At 40.1% G+C, this 23,857-nt stretch overlaps 1 protein-coding gene across 7 annotated transcripts in view; it reads right to left on the minus strand.

Moving 5' to 3' along the window:
- LOC127425280 (methylcytosine dioxygenase tet3-like) overlaps positions 1 to 23,857 on the minus strand; it is a 51,394-nt gene that overhangs the window by 8,312 nt on the left and 19,225 nt on the right. For 2 of the 7 annotated variants that reach the window (XM_051671048.1, XM_051671056.1), the window contains 3 exons: positions 21,854 to 21,910; positions 3,568 to 6,484; positions 1,069 to 1,159 (listed from right to left, as the gene is read on the minus strand). In XM_051671048.1, coding sequence (XP_051527008.1) covers positions 1,069 to 1,159; positions 3,568 to 6,484; positions 21,854 to 21,910 — 3,065 coding nt within the window. Of the gene's footprint in view, positions 1 to 1,068; positions 1,160 to 3,567; positions 6,485 to 6,764; positions 6,900 to 9,682; positions 10,035 to 12,474; positions 17,198 to 21,242; positions 21,338 to 21,853; positions 21,911 to 22,391; positions 22,791 to 23,857 lie in introns of those variants that run through there. The other 5 variants (XM_051671076.1, XM_051671096.1, XM_051671106.1 and 2 more) reach the window with 5 other exon arrangements.

The following is a 23,857-nucleotide window of genomic DNA, read 5'->3' on the forward strand; positions in this document are numbered from 1 at the left end:
CTTGTTGACTGCTTTTCCTTTAGTAGACAGAAATATATGTCTACAAAACTAATTTCAAGCATCTAAGCATCGTAGATTCATGTTTTTTAAAAATAATGAAAAAAGACACCATTCTGTCAAGGGTGTACAAACATTTGAATGGTAGTGTAGTTGTTTCCCATTGCCATGTGTACCCAATAAAACCATAGGACACTCACTGCTTAATTTTTTTTATATACCCTCTACCCTTTAAACCACATAATTTTCAACACTTTACCTACTCCTTTAATTTCCTCTAAATTTTTCCCTTTCCCTGCAATTCATTCTCTCGGTCTACCCTGTGTAGAGCTGCAGATGCTCATATTTCCTGTTACTTCTGTTGAATTCTGGGTCAGGAATTCCCTGGGAACAAGATCATAGAGAAAGGTGGTGGAAGGAGGGGGTGAAGGGAAAGCAAATGGCAGAAAGGAGGATGAGAGATGCTTATCCTCAGCTGGCTAAGAGTCTGTTGCCAGGATCTAACTGCCAGAGCTTCCAAACAACTCTTGCAGAACAACGACATGGTCGCTAGGGAACTCTTAAAGCAAACTATGTGGGGTCAGCAGTATTGCTCTGTGGTTTTTGAGGTTTAATACTTTTTGTTTCAAATAGTAGCAAAAAATAAATACATTTATTTGTCTGATTGTTAACCATTGTATTTGGACTACAATTTGTGATTTTTAGAATATTCTTCCTCCCACTACATCTTTCTGGTAACAAGCTACTAAAAAAGACAGAAAAGGCTACTGCTACAGAGAGGGCAAGCACACTGACCTTTACAGGCAACCTTTAATATAGTTTATCCAGCAAAAACTACTATTGTTATAATGGTAGATGAGGAAGAAATCAAACAGGTACACTTTTAGTTTATGGTTTAGTGTGGTTTCCTCTCTGGATCAATAAAGATTTGATTTTAGAATTTCCAAATGGCTACATTTATCATAGGTTGTGTTTCCAGACAAAGATGCCTACAAAAAAAGGTGTGAACAAGGAGACATTATAGAACACAATGTGAACCAAGAATGATTAAGAAATCTGACTGCCTTTCACCTCTTTTCCATCAGTTCTCTGACTGCAGCCACAGTTGGCCCAGATCCTAAATGATTGTAATATGGACCCTCGTCCTTCTCTAGGATTTGGTCTAAAAGAGAGAAAGAACACAGGTTAAAACAATATATGGGTTTTATATGGATAGTATGCTGTCATTTCCCCATTCATCCTTTAATGAAAAGAAATACAAAATGTTTAGTGAGAACAAACTGAACAGGCGCTTGTACGTTTCTAGCTAATAATTGAAATGATTTTAACAATTAAAACTGCTAATGTGTTTTTACGATTAGAATGATAGAATGAGGCAGTGCAAATGTTTGTGTGTTGGGGGGAGGGGCAAATATTGGCTGTGTTCCATTTCACATTTTTATCCCCTTCCCTCGCAAACTTCACTCCATCTCATGGACTCTGATGTACGTCACTGCTTATGTTGTGTGAGTGTCCACTACTGGCGGAAGACATGCAATGGGTTTAACTGGAACACCCTTAACCCTAGATCACTTGGAGTATGTTGAAGGCTGATATCAATTTGTGGAATTATTTAATGATTTTTGCACCTGCGAAAATAATGTTTTCGGAGATTGATTTCAGAGGCTTATATATAAATCTTGCATGTTTCTTTTTTTTTTATTTGAATAAATTGTTAGGAAGGATAAATCAAGATTTACACAAATTAAAATGTTAACAACAATGAACACATATAACTGTGTGATGAACAGTTTAAGGTAGCTACAAGTATTATGATGTTAAATCTCAATATTTTCTAAACTGCTTAATTGACCTAACTTTATTTCCATCATACATTAGAGTTGTGTGGGGGTGGGGTTTATGAAGTGCAATCTGCTGTCACGTCACAATCGAGTTGCACTGTGGGATATGGAGCTGCCTGAAGCGTACATCATAATTAGGCTCGCTCCCTCAGTCAGAATCGAGGGGTTGAGGGTCTGTCAACAGAAACTTCCCTCGCTCACTTAACGAAGGTGGAACGGACTTCCAAAATGGCAGCGGGGATTCCCCAAGGGGAAGTGCTTAGGGGAGTTAGCGAGTGGATGTTAAAAGTGAAGTGGAACACAGCCATTGTCTGGAAAAGAGGCAACCTAAGGTCACACTACACTCAGGGTGTATGTAGGGATAAAAGCGTGTCTAGAGTTAGGAAATGATTTGTGGGAACTTCAAGTCTTATGAAAAAAGTAAAGAAAAACATGTAGTGGCTGCTTACTACCTGCTTACTCAACAGGGTGAAACACCAAGAATTGGAGGTATGAGGATAGAAAAAAAAAATGGGGAAAGCAAGTACTGTGCATAGAGAAACAGACTAGGAGACAAAAATTCAGATAAAGATCATTTAAAAGATATATTATAGATATATTATTTTATTTTGGCACCAATATAATATATTCAGGGATTGTTTGAGTGTGCTTGTTAATATCAAATGGCACGGTGTTCCCTGTGGTGTTGAGTGTGCTATAGGGATTCACTATGGAAACTTCCCTTCTATTGCCCTTTGCTCTTAGTAACAGTCAACCTCCAACAAGTGTTCAGGCACAGTCTGCTACTTCTGAATAAACACTTAAAATAACAAACTTTGATATTTGGCCAAAAAACATCAACATTTCCACATCACACTGCAAGTTAATTTTACTGGATATAGCCTATATAGTGAATAAAGGTGATGTATTTGTCTGCAAAAAAAAAAATGCTTTAACAGTCTCACAACTGACAATTTTCTTACAGTTCACTTATCACCAAAACCCCCTAAAGGACTAAATAAGAGATGCGAGGGAAAAGCCAAGAGGTTGCTGTACATGTCTTCTCACCCTGTTCTCCCTACTCTCTCCATTGTGGCTGCCTCCTCTGCAGAAACTAGATGTACTCACTGTACCAATAGCCTGAATAGACAGAAGGCCCTGCACTGGCCCAAAGAATTACAATGGGCTCTTTTCTTTAAACCTATTGTTCCTCTGCAAGAGGCACAGAGAACAGACTGCAGAGTAATGCATGGGCCCCTGGTAAAGCATGCATTCTCAGACATGGCCAAACACTACCCCGAGAAATGTGCTGATGCAGAAATTATGTGTTGCAAGAGAAACATTTGTGGCTTCCTAAAGATAAATCTGATCCATATTACAATCTAATGGATATTAACATAACTGCACTAAAGCTAATCTATATTAAAACATAAATGGAGTTTAAGAATGTCTGTGATTAAAATAAAACATGAAAGTACAACCATACAATTCTTCAGGCCTCAAGAGGTGTGGTTTGGCTAAGCAGCTCTGATGCTAGAAAGCTATCTTTCTTCAAGTCCCTTGGTACCATGAGTAGAATAGAAGGGGATGTGGTGTGTTGTGCAATGTTGTGATGTGAAAACATCAAAAGCACAGTTTGTGTTTCTTGAAGTTTAAATTCTCTTTGTGAATATGTGTATCCTTGCCCTGCTTTCAGCTCTATAGTGTATAAGGAGTGCTGGAATTTCTTGCTTAATGCTCTCGCACTTACCCACACAGTCACAGGTGGGAAACTCAACTTGGGCATCTTTCACAGGTGTCTCCAGTAGGCTCTTGGTGGGAGTGTCTAGATAGCGCAGCGGTGACTCAAGAAAACCTTTAAGTGAAGGGGAGGCAGGGAAGATATCCTTGGTGGGAGTATCCAAATCTTTATCTTCTCCATCTGCAGAGAAGCACGCAGTTGTGGAGAGCACGGTCACACCACCAGATGACTCAATTTTCATACGCTTTGTTGGAGGGGTGAAAGGTGTGATGAAGGGGTGATGTCGCTCCAGTACTGCCCCCTGAGCAACAGACAGGAGCTGTCCAGATTTCACGTCCACCTCACATTCCTCACTTTCCTGTTTGACACTATAGAGCTGCTCAGATGCTAATGGTGTTTCTTCCTTCACTCTCTCAGTCATCCCCTTTTGACCTTCATCCATGGGCTCAGACTGAGTGGTAGGAACAGGAGGGCAGTTTTTTGGCTGCTTTGGGGATGGTGACTCGCATCTGGCTTGTCCTGAGTTTGAGTTTGGTTGTGACTCGGTCGCCACTGGCTGAAATGGGCCATGCTCTGGGGTCTCTGCTGCAGAAGCTGAGGACATGTTGTCCCCAAACTCCTCCTCAAACTGGCGAATCAGATCTTCAAATTTTGGATCTAGGGTACTGAGGCCAGTCAGAGAGGGAGAAGACTGTGTAGTAGATGTTTGAGGTCTGATACTGGTCATTGGGACACTTTCATTTGATCCGGCTGGGCCTGAACAAGCTATCACCTTCTGGTTGGATGGTGCTATAACAGACACAGGGGTAGAAGACTGAGTGTTTTCAGATATGGGTGCACTACTGCTATTCGAAGTGGATTCCTGAGATTGGGCTGGAGCTGGGTGGCTCTCAGCCACCTGAGAGGGGGGAAGCCCAGCTTCCATGCCTGGTAAAGATGGAGCAAGCTGGCATAGGGATGGTGCATACCCTGGGTTGATGAGTGGAGTTTTCAATATTGTAATCTGGCTCTGTGGGAGAAAAGTTGGTTGTGAAGCTTTCTGTTTATGCTTCTTGATAACAATCTGTTTAGGTTTTGGAAGAGGTAGGCCCAATGGACTATATATCCCACCCACTGGGTATTTTAGAAGAGGAAAACTTTGAGCACTCTTTTTCTTTTTTGGCTCTTTGTGCTCCTGCTTGATGGTTACTGGAGTCTCTGGCAAAGTCTGTGGCCACCATTTGCGGAGGTTCTGACAAGCCATTGGGGCTAATAGACTGAAGCCTGGCGAGTTAGAGAAGAGGTTGCGTTTATGGTGAAGGTGCTGCTGTAGTGCTGCCTGAGTTGAGTGCCTAATGGAGGGGGAAAACTGCTGACCATGGAACTGCTGCTGGCCATTTACCATCCCTTCTTGGCCCATGACTAGACACCCTGATCCCGGGTACTCCTTTGTATCCACCTCCTGCTTGATGTGAGGCACCCCAGTAAGGCTGCCCTTGCGACCATCCTGAAGGCTGGGTTGAGGGAGTGGAAATTTGAAGGCTGAGTTGGTGTACTTTCCACCAGAGTCTCCAAGGAGCTGCTTCAGCTCAGACACTGGGTCACTGCTGCCGTGGGATGGGTTTACAAAATGAGGCTGGGATTCAGAGTTCATCATCCATGAGTTCCGTGGGGAGCTTTTCTCACAGCTTCCAGTTGAGTCCTGCTGCTGGGGTCGGGGGTTAGGGGTTGAGGGGTGGAGGCCTGTAAATGGGGACTTTGAGGATGAGTACTGGGTAGCATAGTGAGATGAGCTTGGCATAATGTTAGGTGCAGGGGTATCACCCTGAGACTGAGGCCTCTGCTGCTCCCATGATGATGGGTCCTGTTTAGGGTAATTTCCAGGAGGGATGGAATGTGGTGTAGCAGAGGAGGAAGAAAGAAGGACAGGAGATGAAGAGACCAATTGTGGCTTACTCTGGGGATAAGAGGTTGGCAAATGAAGATGGTTATTTGCAGGTGAAAACTCACCTGAAGGAACAATAGTTTGTGGAACAGTAGCAGACAGCTGGGTCAGGGCCTCAATTGCAATAGCTGTTTGCAAGCTAACATTTCTCTCCTTGGCTATGGATAGAACACTGGGGGAACAGGGAATAGGTGCTGGTGGGCCAAAGGGTCTTGGAGCTGAAGGCTGGTTAACAGGGGGCTGTGGATTTGTGTCTTGCTGACATAAGGGGTTACTTCCACATTGTTGAGGTTGGGATTGAGCATAACGATGCTGTAAGTGTGGCTGTGGAGGAGCATTAGAAACCTTACAGGACCCTTTGAACTGACAATTAGTCACCATTTTGATTTGCTTTTTCAGCCACTCCAGGTAGTCAGGGCAGTCTGGGCCATCGCAATCACAGTTAGGTGGCTTGTGGCCATCACGGGCCTTGCTCAGTGCAGCCTGAAGGATGTCTAGATCTTCAGTAGGGAATAACTCACCATCCACACCTTTCTGCCTGGCCTTTTCACCTCCATTAGACATCTCCTGGTTGAACCTTTCATACAGCTGAGTCGGGGAAGGTTGATGATTGCTGTAAGTGGCCAGTGACCCTACAGTGGCAGAAAAGGCCACCAGAGTCCTTGCATCTTCCATATCCACATCATTCACTTGTTTGCTGGGGTTTTGGTCACTCCAAGCACCCTGTTGAGATTCAAAATTCGTCAACTTTCCAGCATGCTCAGAGCCCCAGCCTGGTGTCTGGGAAATACCTCCAGGTTCTGTGTGGTAGCTGTGCTGGTGTTGCTCCCTGGCCACGTCTCCACCTCCTTCATCACAAATATTTTCTTCATTTGTTGCATGTTTGCTCAGCCCATTAGACAGTTCCTGGTCTAACACGCCTTCTTCTAGGCGGTCATGGGACCCAATTTCCATCTGGCCTCTTCCTCTGGGGCCATCCACTGAACCCACCACAGAAACAGTCTGTGAGAGAAAGAAATACACAGTTAATTGACAATGCTTCAACAAAATGGTTACATACATAGATGTTTGAAACAGTCCATTTATTCAACACTCTGTTGCTACATCCATTAGATTGGCTGTGATATGTGAAGCATTGATTACATCATCCAGAAATGTAAAGCAAATATTGTTTAAATCTATTCATTGCAGACTTATTCTAACAAACATCATCATCTACATTTTGCCCTAGAAAAATGACATAATCGTTGACCTCTATTATACCTAGATGACATACTCTGACCTGTTGGACTGATTCATCTTGGTATTCTCTGTAAAGTTGCTGCCTGATCTGAGAGCTGACTACATGATACTTTTTCCCATGGAGATTCTTGTGTCTTCTTATGTTCTTCTCCTGCTCTCTCTCTCTTTTTCCCCTCTGCTCTCAAGAAAAAAATTCAGTTACCTTAACATGGCCATTGGTTACTGCTGTGTTGTATACTTGTTTAAATTATGCCATTTAGCGAACAATGACTGCAGTGTATTCTGACTAAAATAACATTAGATTAAGTACCTTTCTGAAGGGCAGAATGGAAACTGCAACCAGTTCAACTGTCTCATTCAAATACAAACCCATATTTACAATTATAATACAGCTGGTAATACCTATGTTAAAATACTGAGAATGCCGTCTTGGTTTTCAAATATCCTTTCTGTCAGTCTTTGGAAACTATATTGTGCTTTTTTCTTGTAATTGTTAATTTAATGAGGAAATTGTGAGCTTGCATAATTGTCAATGAATGAAAAATATGTATTACACCTTTAGTGATGACCTACAGAGGTCTTTGTCCATGATGGCAAAGCATATCTAAGGAAAGAGGACCTTGTGGTTTTGTTATAATGATCTCAAAGCGTTAAATAGTTTCTTGTTTTAAGAACACATTAGTGCAATACATCCTTCAATGCAATTTCAAAAGCACAGGTCTCTATACAAATTAAACCTATTTAAAACGAATTTAGTCTGAAGCAGTAATTCTGCAGATGCATTTACAACATTTGAATATTTCAATGTATATACAATAGGGGTTGGGAAGTGTAACGCATTAATTTCTGCAGTTAATATATTTTTTAACATGTTAGAAAAAATAATGCAATTAATGCAGTATCTGTTTTTTTTGTTTTTTCTACTTCCTGAAACTTCACTAATGTTTTCCCCAATTCCTGTGGCAAAAAATTGGCATATATAAATTTTAACATGCTTGACTCGACTGCACATCCTAGAAAAGAAACTGACTGTGTGGAGCAGTGCACGCTTAATCATTACACGCAACGCATGTCGCATAAAAAAAAAAAACTGTAGCAGATTTATTGCATGGAGAATGGAGACTTCACCAGCAAGAGGCGAACTAGGAATTGGAGAAATATGGGCAGGCTGCCGTATCTCTTAGCATCACCCGAAAATGCTCACTTACTTTCATCTGAACCAGTGTCAAAAGCGAAACCGCGCGATAGAGGCTGATGATGTTCAGCAAGCTGCAGCCAGGTATACTTGTAGAGTAAATGGCAACTAGAGAAAATAATTGAGATTTTCAACTTCAGCAAATTAAACTTAAGCATTCAATGTATTATATCTGTATGTATAATCTACATGAATAGTGTCTAATAATGCATATGCAATGTACACTTAAGTTTATCTTGCGAATAAAGTTTAGTATGTATTGAATCTGCCTAATTTATAAAAAAAGTCCACTGTAAAATGCCAGAAGATTTTGCCAAACTTTTAATTTCAGCTTGTCCACTGATTTAATGGCATGTATACATATACTGTACTTGTATCCAATATTTATACCTGTAAAAATAATTAACTTTATACTTTTTCTCAAAAAACTTGCAAGAAATTGGTTATTCATCATTTATTTTAATTATTTAAATATGTACATGGTAAAATGTTTTTTGCGGATAATCAAATATATTTATGATTATATTTTTTTGTTTGTTATAATGTATCATGTACCATGATTAATTACGATTAATCACAGAAAATGCATCACAGAAAACACATTCTTTTAATTAAAAAATGTTAATAGATTCACAGCCCTAATATACAATAGATTTGTAATTATACTGAAATTGTATGAACCAGTGAAGGCTAGACACATATGTTTCCACATGTCAATTTCACTTTAAGAGCATCCAACTAACCAAAAAGCTCAGTAACTAAATGTGTGAATATGTCTTAACCTCTCTTTTTGTGTTTCCATTCTGATAGCCCTTTTAATAGGTTCTAATGATGGACAAGTTTTTCAGACTCTTTGAATTCACCTTCTGTGATTGGTGTCTGGTTGGACACCCATGAGGCTGTGTGCCAGCCACTGAGCAGGCTGTGTGCCAGCCACTGAGCAGACTGTGTGTGTGTGTGTGTGTGTGTTTGACAAGCATGTGTCAGACAAGAAATGTCAGCTAGAACCCCACTTACCAACACCGGCCATGCATCAACCCTTAATTTTATTTTTTTAACAAAACAATTGTTACAAAAGGCTCTTTTTCCTCTTTTTAATTATAAAACAAACACCTGCATAGTATACACACTGACACAGAATACTCACAATATAGCGTATGTGCCATCACAAAGTTCACAAGAATACACTTAAAGGCATGAAGCACTTACTAGGAGTCTGTATTTTAAGTTAATTTATTACATAAGCAATACAAAATGTATTCTGGATTCTTTGGATAGGTGACATATATTTTCCATACACCTGCAAACACAAACCTGTCTGACAGCAAAAAGCACGTGCTTAGGCAATTATCTGAGGCGTGCCAGGACTTCCATCGCTGCCAGAACTCTCTCTTTCTTAAAGACAAACAGAGCTACTACTACTACCAAAACACTAACACACCCAACCAGAAGAGACTGCAAAACCGGTTCTACTCAGAAGTGTGAGCTGCACTCTAAACTCAGTGTGCTGAACCAAGGACATATGCCATATCTATGTCTCCGGCATAACATGCAAAAATAACAGCTGTGTTGAGGGGTTGACAGCACAAAGGAAAAAAAGAGAATGTGGATGGGTTTTAAACCCTGGTTGTAGACAGCTGAACATGATAAGACACACAACCCCCACCCCCTTTGTGTCCCTCCCATACTCCCCTGTCTATCACCATCAAATTACAATGACAAGTCAAATAGGGAGAGAATTAAACAGATCAAATTATACTCACAGTGGTCTAGTTGTCCCGAAAACGTTGGAGAGACAAAGGTAGGAAATGTGGATAGGAAATTGCATGGAATACGGCTTTTGCAACAGTGCCAAAAAAGAAGCCAGCCGGTGGAAATCCACGATGGGTTCCTTTCTTTTCTCTTTCTTTCTTTCTCTCCCTCTCTTCTCAATCAGCCAGGCAGTGCGGCACACGGACGCACACACTCGCACGCACACACTCTGTCATACACACCTCCCCCAACACACACACTTGTTCTCTCTGTTTCTCTTCCTACCGCCACAGTCGCTTCTCTCTTTTTCCCTCTCATTATGTCTCTCTGCTCCTCCCTTCCCCTTTTTTCAATATTTTCCTTTTTCTTTCTGCTTTTTACAGTCTGCTCTGCCTTACAGCCCCCACCCCTCTCTCTCTCTCTCTCTCTCTCTCTCTCTCTCTCTTCACTTGCTTGTTCACTCCGTCCCCCTTGCTCGTTTTCTCCCTTCCTTCTTTTTCCTCCTCCCCCTCCTCTTTTCTGTGTGTGCAGAGTGAGAGAGGCCATTATCTGAGCCACACTGGGCACGTACGATGGAATGGTGGAGCGTGCAGGAAATACAGCTGCTGCAGAGTGGCTGGATACAGAGCTAAATAAAGGACCGTATAAACACAGATATATATCTTATGAACAGGAAAGATGCATACAGAAACAAAATATAGCAACTCTTTAATATTTTAGAGGTGTTTCTGTGTAATTTTTTGTTTGTTTGTTCTGAGCAGTGAATTCTGAGTGGTTCCATAAGATGGAGGCTGCAGCAGTTAAATACCGACAGTCTACTAAGTGCACTTAATGGTAGTTGCTGTCTAAATGTCTAAGAATAACATGAAAAACAAACAAGGAAAGGGGAAAGGGAAATGAGCGGCTCCAATCTATTTATTACTGCCATTATAATATAATTCTTGGCTGTTTCCAGTTGTTAAAGTATGGCACTGATTTTATTATATATCACAAAGAGATGTTAGAATGGAAATGTTAGAGAGAGATGCTTACAGACAAAACATACACAAGTGCTCTCCCACTACAACGTGAAAGATTAAGCAGTGTCGGGAATGAGTCTTCTATAATATATAATCTATATTAAGTATATATATGGCACTAGATATGGGTGCTCTTATAGAGACCACAGATATAGGAGTCAAGCACCAGCAAACAAGTCAAGAAAGCGAGGAACACAGGATGTGAAAGGGTAAGCACAACGGCTGTGAGAGAAGCAACGACAAGGTACAGCGAGGTTGACAGGAACCACAGAGATATAGGAAGCACAAAGTTTTGAGGGAAAATACAACAATCGGCACATAACACGCTGGCTTTTAAGCACAGTGTTGCTGCAGATAAACTAGTTTGACTTGTCGATGATGTTTGTTCTGTGAGGAAGTGAGGAAGGGAGATGAGGTGCTTGCAGGGATACAGAAGAAGCGGATGCTCGGATGAGGCACTCCGGGGAAGGGAAGAGCAGAAGATGTTGAGAAAACGATGGTGAGTGTTCGGTGTGAAGGACAAGAATTTTCAATCAGTCTCGCTCTAAATTATGCTCTTGTTTTCCCTGTTCCAAAGCCATCTTGTGTTTTCATTCCTGCCTAAACACCGTTCCTTCGTTTCATGCCAACCCTTCTCTTCGAATGTCTGTTTTCTAGCTTCTCAGCTTGGTCTCTTTTTCTCTCCCTTATTTCCGGGAATCTTTCTATCTCTACTTCTCTTTTTCTCTATTTCCCCCTCTAACACGACCTCAGCTTCTTTTTGTATTCATTCTGTTCAGAAGAAGGGAAAAACATTGCAATCGTCTCCAATTGTCGCCAGAAAGCCACTCCACAGAATCGGTCTTGCATCCTGAGCCAGCGATTGCATGCGAGTAAGTAATGCACGATTTATATTAACCCACATAACCCTGTGCTATGTAGTTCAATCTGCGAAGCTCTCTTCTTGTCGTTTTTCTTTCTGATTAAGGCATTTTTCTCTCGCTCGCTCTGTTAATTCCTGACAGTTAGATCGCCACCGTCAACACTGAAGGCAAGGCAACACCACGGACAAACACACACAGACCTAAGTCTGAGCGAAGAGATAAAGTGCACTGTCGCTGGCAGAGGAGAAGCGAGTGAATGAGCAAGAGCACTGGAGAGAGGAAGAATGGAGAAGGAACCGTTATGACGTTGCAGTTCCGTCACTAGAATCATTCAACACAGTCGGCAATAGAGGGCTGGGCAGATGTGTCATAACACATAATGTAGATGTGCCTACCCCTTACACATGCACAAGCTCATTCACTCGCCTGCTTATTTGTACTCCCTCACTCTTTTTCAGTGTGACGCAGCAGTTCTTGTGCCCTGTAGTTACCTTACCCTTCCTGTTGCGAGTTAAGGCGCATCTATGCTGACATGAGCAAAACTGGAGCTGGCATACCCATCAGTTTTATTACTACTAGCAATTTTTTTTAACTAAGAAACTTGGTGTCTTTGACCTGATTTATCGAGTGAATGGACTGCACCACTACTTGTTAACACTTCGATAGACGAACACTGCACCTTTAGACCCAGTTAGATTACATCAACAAAACTAATCTCGACACATCTATCTATAAAAGTCCCAAACCTTCACATGTCAAGTGACCAGAAATAAACATTAAGCATATTCAGGTGAATACATGCAAATGAACACGTATATAACTAATCTAAGTCATTTTCTCCTCACATCAATGAGAGAAAATGATATCAAATGACACCAATAAGGAGGAGCTGTTGATATCAAAGTCAAAAATGATACATACCTGGCCCATTTCATCAGCTTTTCAAACCATTCAGGAAAATCTTGATTTTTCACAAGACATACCATACAGAGGAATCTTTCCTTTGGCATTACAGTAAATGCCAGAGAAGTCTTGTGAGTTTTACAATATGAGAAAACCCAACCAAGTGAGCCACTAACATCCACAGTGTCACAAGACAGCTGATAACTGATCCAAACGCGAGAAACACGGGGGATGTGAAACTAAACATGTTTCAGAAAGACCACGGTAATACATGGAAAGGTTTGGCATTTCAACAAGAACCAAAAGATAAAGGTCACCACTAGATGCTCTTTCAATGGTGTTATTACTCATCAAATAGACTGAATCTTGAAGCATCTATAAAAGACTAGACATGCAAGGTCACACTTATGAGTTATTGACCTATTGTGTGTGTAATGCACTAGACAGGAACTGAAATTGTAATTTGTCACTATGCAGATGATTTATACAAAACAACTTGCAGTGGCAGTTGCCCTGTAACAACCAAGGCACTGTGTTTGAGGACAAAAGGTTGGTGGGGTAGGATTAGTGAATAGTGATAGACCAATATGTCAGCCAAATTAATTTGAGATTTTCTGCATTAGCTGAAAACCATCACTGATTAATTTTATATTGCCAGCAAAATCATCACGATAATATTGTGAATATTCATTATATCGCCCAGCCCTTCTCCCCTGCAGTGCTTGACAACACACAATATAAGAACCAAGGCTGTGTAAACTTTTAAACAGGATGATTTAGGTAATTTAATTTATTATTATTTTATGGAATTATTATTTTGTGGTATAAACTTAATTATATGTATTGCACCTTCTTCAGGGCAGTACTAAATAAAAAATAAAATAATAATAAAAAAAAAACACTCATTTTATAAAAGTGCTATACTTTTACAGATTCTGCAAGGCATATGTAAATGTATGATATATTATGTATATATCGGTAATATAGCAACCATCGGCCATCCTAACCTCTATATATCACTCAGTATGTTTACATGCGCAGTTATAATCAAGGTACATCATTTGTGTAGTCGAGTTACAGCAAAAGTTACACATTTACGAGTGGGACGGGTGGGACATGTATCTACCACCTTTCGCCTTTGCCAATTTTTTCCCGAGCACTTTTTGAAATAGCTTTCATCAGGTAAGAGTCTAATACAGAAGACACATCTCCAGTTGTTGAGCAGGAGTTTCCATTTTGTGTGTGTGTAATAATAAGTGGCGATCCAGCGCAGGAGTTTATTTTTTATGTTAAAATGAGTGCTCGTTGCGACTGTTATCAATGGCGTTAAGTGACTGAAGGCCACAATGTTCTCTCGTGCATCCAGGCACGTGCTCTACCCGCTCCACTTCTGAGCCACCAAACACAACAGACTAAAGCATTTAAATTAGATTTTTAGAATAAAATAAAAATAAAACTAGACTGACTGAAATCAAACTTTTCTCCCCAATTCCCAATGTGCTCCAAGTCCTCGTGATGGGACAGATCTCAGTTGCCTCCGTGTCTGAGACAGTCAATCCGCGCATCTTATTGAGTTACCGCGGAGACATAGCGTGTGGAGGCTTCACGCTATTCTCTGCGGCATCCACGCACAACTCACCACGCACCCCACCAAGAGCGAGAACCACATTATAGTGACCACAAGGAGGTTACCCCATGTGACTCTACCCTCCCTAGCAACCGGGCCAATTTGGTTGCTTAGGAGACCTGGCTGGAGTCATTCAGCACACCCTGGATTTGAACTCATGACTCCTGGGGTGGTAGTCAGCATCTTTACTCGCTGAGCTACCCAGGCCCCCTGAACTTTTAAGGTTCATGTAAACGTACTGCCAATGCATATTGTCTGTTGAAAAAAAAGCAGCTCTTTAATGTTTCGGTTGCAACAACCTGGTTGAAGGACAACAGGTATTTAAACACTGGTTTTCCAAAACTTAGCAATATCCAAACAATACCTGTGCTTGATTCAGAATTCTCAGTTTTAGAATTCTCATTCTCAGATTTAGTTGTTCTCAGAAATATGATGACTGACACTGTAATGGTTACGGCATATGATGATAACTTTTTGTCTTTTGGTTCAATCTATCGTGACTCATTTATTGCTCACTAGAGAAAAAAAAAAAATCAAACCCCCACCCACACAAAGCCACCCACAGAAAAACTGAAAGAAACACACACAAACCCATAGGAAATATACAAAGTAGCATAAACATGCAAAGATAAACAAGGATTAACACATTTCTGTGAAATATAACTCATGGAATATGTGAAAATGTATTACAGTATAAACCAGTACATACTGCAGCATACACAACCATATGTAAACCATAATGAACAAACAGCTATAATAATATAGTATTATTATAGCTGTTTAGTATATAGTATAATATAATAAATAATGTAGATAAAAATCATGATTTTGATTGGATCTTTTTCCATTCTGTTTACCCTCAAAAGCAAATTATTCCCAATGGCTTAACATTTCAAGGTAAAATATGTTTCAGATCAATAAGAGTTGAACAAAAGTATACACAGCTAACTTTAATACACAACTTTCTTTTTGTCTATTATAACCAGTCATTCCACACTCTACAGCAACACACAAAGAAACACCAAAACACACCCCCTGGGTGTTTACTAAACCTCTCCTTTCAGAACAGAGCTGGACAAGCTCACACACACACAAAACATATGTGCACTAAAACTAGGGGCCCATCTAGAGGCACGGAAGAGTCTCAGGCACATGAATGTGCTTTCTAAGAAATGTATATGCACTCACATAAACGCGCGGCGAGAGGACTGCACAGGACCTCCTCCCCATTATACCCCTCAAAATACTCACAAGCCCCTTTTTTACAGGAGCCAGAGCTCGTGTCCAATCTGAAACCATTATACACATTTACACTACAGAAAGCTGGTTCTGGGCTGGAAAAATTGGCTATACATTGGCCCTTAAAAACTGTTGGTCACTAACCAAGAACTGCAAATGTCAGTGAATTTCATGTCCATACCAAGTATAGTTTTCAAAAAACAAAACTAGATCACAATCTAGACCGCTCCCAATATAACCCAGGAAGCTGTCTACACTGATAAGCCCAATGTGGCAATACAGTGTACAATCAGTTGAGAAACAACCCATTCCTATACAAAATATGCTGTATTGCACAGTGATTGCTACAAATTTTCATTATATTTTTAAATAACTTCTGAAGTCAGAGTGAGATATAAAGACGCTTAATCCAATTATTTGGGATTTTAGCATACGTTCGCAGAACTAGGAGTAAAACTTATAAACAAAGACCGTGATGTGGCATGTTTGTTTGTGGGCAGGTTAAATGGTAACATGGTCAGTTACGTTAATGTTCGGTTCTAAAACCAGTAAAAACACAGGCCAGTCCTGAGAAAGTTCCCCACAGATTCTCAGCGAAGCACCAGTAACATTTAGCTGGAAAAGGGGTAACAAAGAGAAAGGGAGGGAGAGGAGGAGAGACAGACAGAAAGAGGGAGAGAGAGAAAGTGTGTGTGTGGGGGGTGGGGGGGAGAGCAAAGCAGAAAAGACATAAGGAAAGAGGGGGAAGGGAAGAGCGACCCTCATCACTCAAATAAGATGGTGGGAAAGGAGGAGGTATGAGATGGTGAAATAACACAGCCTAAAGAGTGGTCTTTGTGCAAGAAGTTTTGAAGGAGAAGGGGAAAAAACTGAGGTGAAATTTGATGAGGGGATAAGTGAGATAGGAAAGCAGAAAATAGCAGAATGTTAAGAGACAAAGGTTTGAAAGAGCAGAAGGGCAGAGAGAATTGAAAGACAATCATGTTGAAGGAGACAAATGAAAAACATCCTGTAGATCTCTTTCAAAATGGGAAGAAATCTGATATATTACGAAGTTTAGGCTTTTTTTATTGGCTTTAAACCATTCATTTGAAATTGATGTAAACCTCAAATATTCCCAACATAGATAACCTTAAAAAATTAAACTTAAAAACCTTATTGCATTTAAAATTCTATGACAAAAGAAGAGAGAGAGAGAGAACACTATCTCTCCAGCTCTGCACAGTGGCTGGTTGCCAGTGTTGTCTCTCTCAAGAGTAAGGCTAAGATTAGCTCCCCATATGTTCAAGTCAGGCATAGCTGGTCTTAAAGTGCCAGTGCCTCTTTAAAAATGTTACTAAGTGCACTGCAGTATTGCATGTGCTGTTTTGTCTCAACCTCTCCTGCATATACAGTGCAATTCAAGTATGTAACTCCTTTACTCCCCAATTGTTAGATTAACAGTTCAGAACTGGCAGCCAATCTCCCTTTCCAGCAGGGATTATCAATAAAAAATAATTAAAAAAAAGTTACTTTAATGAGTGTTCTACAAAATGGAGAAAAAATTTAAATATATAAATAAAATAAAACTTTATACATTTGCACTAGGAACACAAGAATGTGTACAGTATGAAAGTACATCCAAGGTACAAATCACTGAGGGACAGGGGTAAGATGAACATGGGGTAGTGTGCAGTCATCCATTCCACAGGAGTTGGAAAGGCACAAGTAAAGCAATAGTAAAGGACAAGCATATGTGGATGGCTCTACAAAGCCAACAGACTCAGGTACACAAGGTATGATGACCAGGGCTGGATTGTGGCAATATTAATTCCAAAAATTAAGGCAAACAATGGTGTGCCATGAATTCCTTCCTAACATTGCAAAAAAAAAAAAAATTAAAAAAAAAAAAAAAAAAAATATATATATATATATATATATATATATATATATATATATATATGAACCATCAAATACATGCACTTTTTAAAATAGTGTTATGATTAAACAAATTGGTTAATTTATTATCTTAAATGCAAATGCACACAACTGCAATTTATCAGTTCATTTATGATGGTTAAGTTTTCTTTAGAAAACATGATTTCCTTGACATGGAGACAAGAATCTGCTACCTTTAATCTTAGCTTGGATGACTGCATCAGTTTCCAACCTCCTGTCATTGGTCTAATATGGATATATTAAAGTGGCTGCTTTAAGGAGCCTCTGAACATGTTTAACCAGCTTTGTGAAGAATCATGCATAATGTACATAGAGTTATTGTAAACACCATTCTCTCTCCCTCTCTCTCTCTCTCTCTCTCTCTCTCACACACACACACACACACACATTCTCTTTCTGTCTTACACATGCATAGCCTACACACAAATACAGGTACATACACACACACACCCAGCCCTACTTGACATTTGAAAATGCAAAACAGGATGCATGGTCTGCTAAAACCATAGATTTAAAAAAAAGTTAAACAATTGTGAGCTGAGATGTTTATGCAAGGGTGTGTCAAACTTTTCAGTAACATTTTATGAATCAATAACTTTTCAAAGCACGTATCATTTGGATAATTATTTTTGTTTTTGCACTTTTTCCTGACTGATTTTTGTTTCACAGCCTTTATTTAATTTTTAGTATATTGTATGTTCGATTCACAAATGAATGTTCTTTTTCACAGATGAAAAAGTCGATCTTGTGACACTTGGTGGTGTTTACAATGGATTAGTTGTCTGTGAAGACAGCAGTGTTAAATACATATGAAAAATTCTTAAGGTACCTGAAACTTAAAGGAAAAGTTTGTTCATTTTTCCATGTTAAAATACACTACATGACCAAAAGTATGTGGACACCAATGCCTATTTAACAGATTTTGCTAGAATCCTTAATTCCAGTAATTCCAGCTATTTTGATTAGCGCAATAAACAATGTGAACATGCAAGCAACTTTGAACGAGCTTCTCTCATAGCACACATAACTGTGCAACAGACATCAATATATTCACTGAAAAATTACTTAAATTTCACTTTGTTTCTCGCCAAAACTTAGAGTATGCTTTCAGAATACTAGCTATATGTCACTTAAATGATACTTTTGGGTCTTTTTTAAGCTTTAAAGTGAGGAACTACCCACTGCCATTGTATTAAGAAAGACTGCGATATTCATCCACAGAAGAAAGTAAGTCATATGGGTTTGGAATGACATGAGGGTGAGTAAATTACAACAGAATGTTCATTTTTGGAGGATGCTTTAATGTCTATGCTTTTAAAATCAAATATTCAAGTATATTTGGGTATAGTGTTTGGGTGTCCATATAATTTTGGTTTATAGTGGTCTTCCTCCTATACCATTTAATGTACAGAGACAACTTTAAGTATGTATATACTATATATAAAGTAGTAAGCCATTCATAGGTTGATGTAAACAATGTGGCTCTGTGGCCCAATCAAAACACTGAGTTTTGGGCAGGACTATCTGTTAGTCTGACCAGTTGAAAATGGGGGCGTGTTTGGAAAACCTGTTTGTCCATTTGGCGTCAATAGTGGCGCAGAAATTACATCACCATTAAGTTTAAAATCATTGTAAAAAATGTTTGCCGATTTCAGATTCCTGAAACTTACATCAGTCGTTTGATGGCTGTAGTGACTGGTTGTTTATGAAAAAATGCAGATCATTATACATTTGAAATAAAGTTTACATTTTAAAATCAACAACATACATTTGCTTACTCTGAGGATCCAAATTTGTACTTCGTTTAATTCGGTGTTTGACTCAGATTTCAAAGACCTCTTAAAGTATGAAAGTAAGAGCAGTTTGAAAGAATCAATTTGGTCAAAATGGATCACACTTTCCAACAATACTTTTCTAAGCCAGTTCCAGTATGTGCCACAAAAATTATGATATTTTACAAATAAATCATTCTCAGGTAGTCCACTGGACTTTAGAATGTTTAGTTGGGTCGATAGATGGGGAAAAAAACAGACCTCATGATGTTATGCAAACAACATGCTTTGACTGTCACTTGTGTGTTTTTCAGGAAACTGGTCTTGTGTTGAGGGATGACAATGCGTCACTTCATTAAAATTGTTAAGTCATCCCATTTTTAACATCCTGTTTTCTCAACAGTTAAAAGAACTTCAGCCTATATATAAATATAAATTCAACTTGGAGCCATAAGTTACGGTGAACAAATATGCCCGAGCACAGGCCGTCATTTTAGTTGTACCAATTAAATGAAAACAGGCGGCTTCCTGCTTTTCACATTACCTTTAAACACTCACACTCACAAACCATTTCCCCTCTCAAGCACACATTCACATATACATACACAAATACCACATCACGTGAGCAGCCTCGGAGGCGGGTCTGAACTATAATTACAGCCGTGATGTCATTTGCCACTCACTATTGCCACAAAATCTAGGTCAGTGTTAACCCTTTCCCGTCACGCTAGGGGATTCTACACACCTAGAAACGACCCATTACTACACAATTTCCATGAGCCCTTTAATGTGGTGGCTCCTCCTATGCAACTATCGGAGTCTCTTTTAAATGAATAAAATGGGGTGATGATATAAATTTGCTTCACAGATCAAACACTTACTGTGGAGCAAAGTCAGCTTTTATGGTAAATTTCAGAGCGCTTTTATGTTATGGTTATCCCCACAATTGCATTACGTCAATCGAAAGCCGAGTCAAAGGAAAGAAATGCTACACAGAATCAACACCTCTTCTTCTCTCCAATGAGCCTTGGATAACCTTCATAGTCATTGGTTTTGTTTTATGTGGCCAGTCCACGATATCTGAGGTTTTCTGGGTAGAGCTGAGTAATTACATAAGAATACGTACAACAGCAGAACATACCACTTAACGTTACCGCATGCTATACCACGTGGTGACGTAAAGTTTTTTTATCATAGCAAAATGCCTAACAAAGCTTGACAATGCCAATCCAAGGTCTTCGCAAAGTGTGTATTTTTGAAACAAATAAACATATCATGGAAGCCATCTTCTCACAGCAAACTGACAATTTGTGGATTAAAGACAACAATGCACCACAGATGAGGGGCTTGTTGGCCAACTGGTAAGCTGCATGAAAAATTTGGAAAACCAATACTTTAGGACAGTGATAACCAATGAGTTTTAAGTATACCCCAGGAGGTACCTGGAAAGATTTAGATTTTACTTTGTTAAACCTATAAAACAAATATAAGGGCTGGCAAAAAAAATGTTTTTTTTTAATTAAATTTAAAAAACATTATTGTGATCACATTAACGCATTTAGCTTCTCTGTAAGGAAATCCAATATAAGTTAAAAGGAACACTTTTCTCGTTTGTTGATGATGAAGGGGAACTTGAGCCTTACCGATGGGGCTGTGGGAGTACCTAAGACATAAAAGTTTGGGAAACACTGCTTTTGGAGACCAAATGCAAGCAAGATTTAAAGATACTTCACCTGTAGGTGTGTGGGGGGTTGCGCAAGTCACCATGTGTGCGTACGGAATAAGACTTTAGCGTTGATGCAAAATACATTTCATCATAAGACCATAACAGCCAATAGAATCCGTTAGAAATTAACTGAATAATAATCTTAAGTGTAACAGTGATGTATAGAGCTGAATCTGATGGAGAACTGCCAGAGCACAAACACTGACACCGCCGGTGCTGTTGAGACTGTCTGCTTGATTTTACTGCAATAAAAATACCCTGCGGTGCAGTTGTCGTGATTATACCTATGGGTAATCTTGCGCATTCAGAGTAACGCTTATAACTCGCAATCAAAGCTCTCAAGGCCTGTTGAGTCTGATGCTATGTGTTACTCAAGTCCATAAACACTCCGCCACGTGCTCACTCACACGGACACACACAAATACCAGCGGCGTCACTGCGCATGCGTGTGTGTATGTGACCCACTAACTTTTACTCCCTTTACCTCAGATGACTGGAAACTTTGGCAGTCCCGCCCGCCACACTTTCTCTGCTCCCGGTCTTGACACACAGAGCGAAGAGAAAAAGGAAGACAGACAGACTGACAGACAGAGCGAGAGAGTGAGATAGAGCCAAAGTGAGAGAGAGAAAGGCCACCTCCTCCTCTAGTCTCTTCTTTGCCAGGCGAATCTCACGCCTCTCTCTCTTCCAATGAGCGCAGAGCCCGGGTCTCTTTAAACCAGGGCCTGTACCTGCCAGCTTTACACCACCATTCAGATTACTGCCCGGATCTTGAAGGCATTTTAAACACTAAAACTCATCTTGTGTCACTGCAACGGACTCTGGCACAATACTGTGAAGGAAGTACGACGCAGATATGGAAGCCACAAACACCAAGTCGCACCTGCAGCACGCAGGTGGATGTCTGATTGCAGCTGTTGCTCAGATTGCAGTCGAATCTGCATCTGGGAACGCAATGAGCCTGTTGAGTCACCAAAAGCACAAATCATCAACTGCAGCTCAAAAGCCACGCTTTTAGGAAAACACCAGGCAACATGAAGAATATCAAATACAGACACACTTGGCCAAGCTCAGCAAAATGGTTATGTATCTTACCTCTTTAGCCAGGTTTGGGATAATGGACCGAGCTTTTATGTCTTCAAAATATTCCACCTTTGGAAAAAGAAGAGGAAGAAAATGGGTTAGAAACATGCAACAATCAATAACATGAAGAAAAAAAAAAAAAAAAAAAAAGAATAATTGGCATCACAAAAAGCTTCAAAAAACCACTGAGCCAAAAACAGATCTTTTTAACCTACACTGATCTTTCAAGCTGCCATAACATGAGTCAGAAACAGCTTTTAATTATGAAAGGGATCATTTACAAACTTTAAAATATAAAAGTCTAATCAAATGATCAAATTTTGTCCTACATATTTATAAAGTCCTGCCAATTCTAACATGAACCATACCTATATATCATAAAAAGACATTCAACAATGAGCTCAAGCCAGCCATTTGTTTTTGACCCTAGCCATTCTACAACCCGGTGTTCAGTTGGTAACTACCCAATCCCCCCCACTAAAGAAAGACCCCCCCCCCCTTCCATCTGCCATAACTGTCCGTCATTTTTCCTGTGGTAATAAATATTTACCTATTAAGCCTTGCTTCCTTTGTGTGCTGCTCTTCAGTGGCAAGAGGTATCCCCATCAGAAGACCCAAAGCATTCTCTCTATGTCCCTGCCTCTCTCTCTTTATCTCTTTCTTTCTTTTCTTCTCTCTTTTTCTTCCTTTGGTATCTGTCCATTCAGGAAGCCATCTTGTGTTCTTAATCCTGTTTTACATTAGCTCTAGCACACGCTCTCGTTCTCGCCCTCTCTGCCTCTCTCTCTCTCTCTCTCTCTCTCACTTCCTCCAATTCATGACTCGACCACAAACACACATGAGCATTTTTTTTTAAAAGGCCGTGTGATCGCTATCACTGCTGCACTATTGCCTCCTCGTTCTCTTTCTTTTCCTCTCCCCCCTTCCCCCGTCGCTCGCTCTCCAAACGAAAAAGCTAACAGAATACGTGATGTGAAAACCCCCCCTCCCCGGTCCGACCCACACACATGCACTCACAAACACACGCATGGAAACGTCACACCTCAGATAGCTCACAAAGAGAGGCGCTCCACCAATCAGAGTAGAGTATGCACTCTGGTGCTAGGGTGAAAAAGATAAGGAGAGAGAGAGAAAGAGAGAGATAGACAAAGAGCTTGAGGGTGGGATGCATGAGAGGGAAAGAAAAAGAAGGGGGTGCGTGCTGTGAACAATGCGTGTGCATGTGCGTCTGTGCAAGTGTGCATTTAAGAGGGGGGTATTTCTCTCGCGCGAGCGCGCACTGTGGCTGTCAATTATCTAACCCGGTTTGCCTTCTTTAAACAATGCCTCTGGAATGTGGTATCACTGAAGACCATCTGTGTCTCGGCTGCCTGCAACAACTGGACTGGACTGCGCACGTGCACACTGTGCCTGGAGTACCATAACAAAAGGGAGCAATGTCACCGTCACACATAACCAATCCTCTTTAGTAAGTGATGGACAACAGCACCACATAGCTGACATATATTACTAAACAAGATAAACATGAAGAAAATACAGGCACACAAATTATTTTTCTTAAACCAAGCCCAAACATTTGTTTTTTAGACCATTATGAATACCAGATCAGAAAGCAACAACATTTTTTACATTTACTTGATCAAAGTTCCTTTTAGCCTTTCTGGCAGCTGTTAAACTCCACACTGACCAACTGAGCAGAGTGAGCACATACCATGCATAGTTACGAGGACTAAAATATCACTACAAAACACTTTGTAGTAAAAAAAAAAAAAAAAAAAAAACTGCCAAAGCTATGTCAAAAAGGATAGACTACAACCTCTGCTGGCCAGACCAACAAATGCCAACTAGACAGACACGCGACCGAGTGCTGAAGTTATTTGTTATTTTGAGGATTTTGAACAACAAAACACTGATGTGGATATCATCGATGAGGGTTCCTATTGCACACACTTCCATTCATGAAACAAAAAAAAAAAAGCTGAAAATTAAAAACTACAATTGCATGCAAACATAACA

Source organism: Myxocyprinus asiaticus, chromosome 3 (assembly GCF_019703515.2).
Source record: "Myxocyprinus asiaticus isolate MX2 ecotype Aquarium Trade chromosome 3, UBuf_Myxa_2, whole genome shotgun sequence".
NCBI lineage: Eukaryota > Metazoa > Chordata > Actinopteri > Cypriniformes > Catostomidae > Myxocyprinus > Myxocyprinus asiaticus.